We start from the raw sequence: 4344 nt of genomic DNA, 5'->3' as shown, positions 1-4344 counted from the left end.
TTTGAAGATGCGCAGGGGGTTTCTTGTAAATGTTTTGTAGTTTAAATTTTAGAACCCCACGACATCTAAATTCGAACAGAGGGAGTAGCAGTGTAGATGTAGATGGACTCTTCCCCGCAACTCAAGCTACCTTACCTTAAATCCAACCTCCGGCCCCATCCATTAGGCCTGCCCACGGGCGCCTTGCCTATTTTCAGTTGCTTCAACCCCACTTTACTATATGTTGCCCCCGTCTTCTCTCTCTCTCTCTCTTGCACAGCGGAGTGGCCCTTTTCTTTTCTTGAGTGAGCTAGCTAGCTCAGCTCCACTTTAATTTGATTGTTAATTTAATCTTTATACTATTATCTTAAGGCTCAAGCATTGTTGGAACTGCTTCTGTCTCTCTGTGTGTGTGTGGCCGAGATAAGTGTCGCTTTTATATCGCCTGTGCCCTGCCCTGCCGTGTCTCACCATCATTGTTGCCATCACAGGCCGCTACCGCGCTCGTTCACTAGTCACTCCACCCGGGAGCACGCATATGCGTGCGATGGGACGCGAGGCGGCAGCGGCAGTGGCGTGCTCCTCCAACAAGCCCAAGCTGCGGAGAGGGCTGTGGTCGCCGGAGGAGGACGAGAAGCTCTACAACCACATCATTCGCTACGGCGTCGGTTGCTGGAGCTCCGTCCCAAGGCTCGCCGGTGCGTAACGTAATCTCTTCATTCATATATGCCCATGCTGCTATGTATCTCTTGCTTGACCAAGAACTCAAATGTGTTTCCCTTAATTGTTCAGGGTTGGAGAGATGTGGCAAGAGCTGCAGGCTAAGATGGATCAACTACCTCAGGCCTGATCTCAAGAGGGGCAGCTTCTCCCAGCAGGAGGAGGACCTCATCGTCAGCCTGCACAAGATCCTTGGCAACAGGTAGTACAATTAGTAAGTTTTATTAGTGAGTTCACTGTTTTCTGATGTTGATCGGAACTTTAGAAGCAGGTAGGTATATACAGAAACACGACGATATTGCATACAGAAACACGTCGACACGCCTCAACTGCACTACTCCTTTATGTTGGTTGTCAGGTGGTCCCAGATAGCGTCGCAGCTGCCAGGCCGGACCGACAACGAGATCAAGAACTTCTGGAACTCGTGCATCAAGAAGAAGCTCCGGCAGCAGAGCATCGACCCCACCACCCACGAACCGCTCAATGACGCTGCCGCTGATGCCGAGCCGCACGACGAGTGCAAGCAGCTAGTCTCCGCTGCGGAAGACGGCTGCTTCGGCGGCTCTGTTGGCAGTGACGATCTCCTAGCGCCGCACTCCCCGGTCGACTGCAGCTTCGACCCCATGTCCGTGACAAACGTCCCCACAATGCGCATGCAGGGCTCCTACTCCTTGTGTGGCTACGGCGGCGTCGGCTCCGACGCCACCACGTACAGCGCCTACACAGGCGGCGGCGACAGCTCCAGCAACAGCACCGGCACCGGCACCGGCACCTGGACCTGCGGCAATGTGGAGCCGCTCCCGCACATGGACATGTTCTGCGACGACGCCGAGCCCTACCCATTCGACCCGACCAAGTTCAGCCCGTGGCACCAGCAGCACGCGCCGGACGACGACCGCGGCTCCGCGGTCTTCCCGGTCCGCTCGCTGTCCCGGGACCTGCCCGAGTCGTGCTTCGAGCTCGCCCGTGGGGCCTTGGAGGACGAGTTCGACTTCATGTGACCCCGCCACGCCCAGGCCGAGGTCATGTGTCCATCGTTCCACTTCCACAACCACAAACTCACACATATACAAACCTCACTATACCACCTGATGAGATGAGAAGATCGATCACCGTTGAGAGGACATGTGGTTTGACCACACCTATACTTATTTCCTCTCCTCATTTTTCTCTCTCTGCCTTCCAACCCCTTCCCTCGAAAAAGAAGTACTTATTCGATGAAGCTGTTTATTTAATGAATACAATGGTATATAAGTACTATATAGTATTGTGATCATAATAAGGGTTAGTAAATATGCATGTATACGTACCCCAATTCAGGGGGGTTTCATGTTTTGTATGGGAGCAGTTTAGCAACATCGGTCCATGGAATTTTAAAGCAAGTCTTTTTACCTCTTGCACTCCATCCATGGACTGCGCCCTTGGCAAAGTACGTGGCAAATGAGACTAGGCCTCACAATTATTAAGACGTACGTACTACGTGGTCGCTGTGTGGCGAAGTCGTACAGCGTGAGCGCGACGCCGCGCGGGCAAAGTCTTGAATACGTTGTTGCTTTGGCAACGACGTGGCAAGGCGGGGATGTACGGGGCAGCAACGACGCAGTGTAAAGAAGCGTCAGTCACATGATGGCCCTGTTTGGATACTCTAACTTAGTTAGTTAGAGGTTAGAGTTAGTTTTTAACTTGTGTCTAACCTTAAACTAACTTTAACTTTGATGGTGTTTGAATGAGAGGGTTAGATTGACAATAAATGCACTTTCTCAATCATTTGGCCCTCTTTTCAGCCGGATTTGCTGTGGTCGGCTCCTGTGTGGCCTCCTCCAGCTCAGAAATGACATAAACAAATTATCTTTACAAATCAAGCATCAAAAACATGGTAAATTTTATTTTGTCCATACAAAACATTATGGTCAAGCTTAAAAAAATCACATTCCATGAAACAGAGCATGAGCTAACTCTTCACGGAAGTCATTCATGTTGGTATCTTCAACAAGAAGTTCGTCTTCTGGCCATGCAGATGCAGCAGAACTAGGCATTGGATTATAGTTTTCATCCGCATCACATGCATCAAATTCCCTATCCGGAATTCTGCTCTCTCGAATGAAATTATGAAGAGCCATACAAGCAACAATAATTCTAGTTTGCTTGTCCTCTGGAAATTTTGGCATGTTCAACAAAATCCTAAATTTCATCTTCAACACTCCAAAGGATCGCTCAACGACATTCCTAACTTTGGCATGTGCATGGTTGAAGGTTTCTTTCATACCTTGTGGCGGCGGGCCGTTTTGCCATTGTTCCACATGGTACCTTGTACATCTGTATGGTGAAAGGTAGCCCGGACGGTTTGGGTACCCCGCATCAACCACATAATACTTTCCTACATATTGTCAAAGGCACACAATGAGACTAAGATGAACAAGTGTAATTGGATAAGAATTAGTGCAAGACGATTGAAGTAGCAAACCTGGTGGTGGATGTGGAAATTTGTGATGATGAGTAGTTATGGCATCTTTGAAAACTCTCATGTCGTGTGCTGAACCAGGCCATCCCGACATCACAAATGTAAATCTCATGTCGAAATCACAAACAGCAAGCACATTCTGACTGGTTTCATTGTGCTTGTTCAAGTATTGAACCCTCTTACTCTTATCCACCACAACCTTCACATGTGTCCCATCTATAGCTCCTATGCAGTCATTGAAGTGTGGCCAGAATGCTGGATTTTCTAAGTTTGGGTGCACCTCTGCAAATGTTGGGTCCTTGGGTACAATTATGTCCTATGCTAACCTAAGGAGGCATGCCAAAACTCTGTTAAATGTCCTACTTACTGTCTCCATAGACCTCCTAAAACGGTTCTCAGCCTGTCTAACTGACTGTGGTGATCCAACAACCCATAAAAACATAGCTAGAGCCTCTACAGATGTCATTTTTCTACTGGACTTCAACCCATATGATTGCACCAAAGTATTATGTAGCCTGTTAAACAAAGGTCTCTCAACCCTAAACATGTTGTAGCATTGGGTATCTCGGGCTAGTGTCTCCTGCACCCAATCCAAACCAGAATATCCACTGACCCTCCTAGGTAGTTTCACAAAGTAGTTATCAGAGTACATACCCAAGATAGGAACCAACTGCAAGATTAAATTTCCGGACTGCACCAAATTGTTGTGGCATATGGATATGATCTCATCCTCACTTGTGCTACCTCCATCATATTCTTCCTCGGTCATGGGGCCATGATCGTCTTCCTGCTTAAACACATGTACCAAATTGTCAGCACATAGCATACTACTTGAAGGAGTGTAAGCAAACAAAAATAATTCAGCATGCATATATTATAAAATAGTTTAATCAAATAAAATTAATTCGGCCCGCATATAATATAAAATAGGATCACCAAATAAAATTAATTCTGCCCGCACGTAACATAGATAATAGTTCAACACCTCACAAACACATGATAGGTTCAACATGCAACAATTAAATAGGTTCAACATACAGCAATGTAAATAGGTTCAACATTTTAACACACACATTCCCAAGCAACTATTCAGCCACAGAAGAACTACTCCAAATTGTTGTCCCTGCACCATTTCTTGAAGTAACCCAACCTAAGCTCATGTGTTAATAGGCCACAGAAGAACT

The 4344-nt window shown here is 47.2% G+C and overlaps 1 protein-coding gene across 1 annotated transcript; it reads left to right on the top strand.

The window, feature by feature from the left end:
- Positions 1-246: 246 nt before the first annotated feature.
- LOC123074489 (myb-related protein Hv33) lies at positions 247-2063 on the top strand. Its single transcript, XM_044497319.1, has 3 exons — positions 247-677; positions 772-901; positions 1058-2063. Exons 1-3 carry the CDS (start codon positions 518-520, stop codon positions 1698-1700), a joined length of 933 nt encoding a protein of 310 aa, XP_044353254.1. The 5' UTR covers positions 247-517; the 3' UTR covers positions 1701-2063.
- The last annotated feature ends 2281 nt before the right edge of the window (positions 2064-4344 follow it).

The sequence above is a fragment of the Triticum aestivum genome, chromosome 3D, assembly GCF_018294505.1.
Source record: "Triticum aestivum cultivar Chinese Spring chromosome 3D, IWGSC CS RefSeq v2.1, whole genome shotgun sequence".
NCBI classification, from domain to species: domain Eukaryota; kingdom Viridiplantae; phylum Streptophyta; class Magnoliopsida; order Poales; family Poaceae; genus Triticum; species Triticum aestivum.
This window is presented reverse-complemented; position numbering and strand designations above follow the sequence as displayed.

Bases quoted from the DNA above. Each gene is read 5' to 3' on its own strand.
- LOC123074489 (XM_044497319.1), top strand. From the start codon at position 518: ATGCGTGCGATGGGACGCGAGGCGGCAGCGGCAGTGGCGTGCTCCTCC. The intron at 678-771 runs GTGCGTAACGTA...TTAATTGTTCAG, and splicing joins CTCCGTCCCAAGGCTCGCCG to GGTTGGAGAGATGTGGCAAG. The intron at 902-1,057 runs GTAGTACAATTA...GTTGGTTGTCAG, and splicing joins CACAAGATCCTTGGCAACAG to GTGGTCCCAGATAGCGTCGC.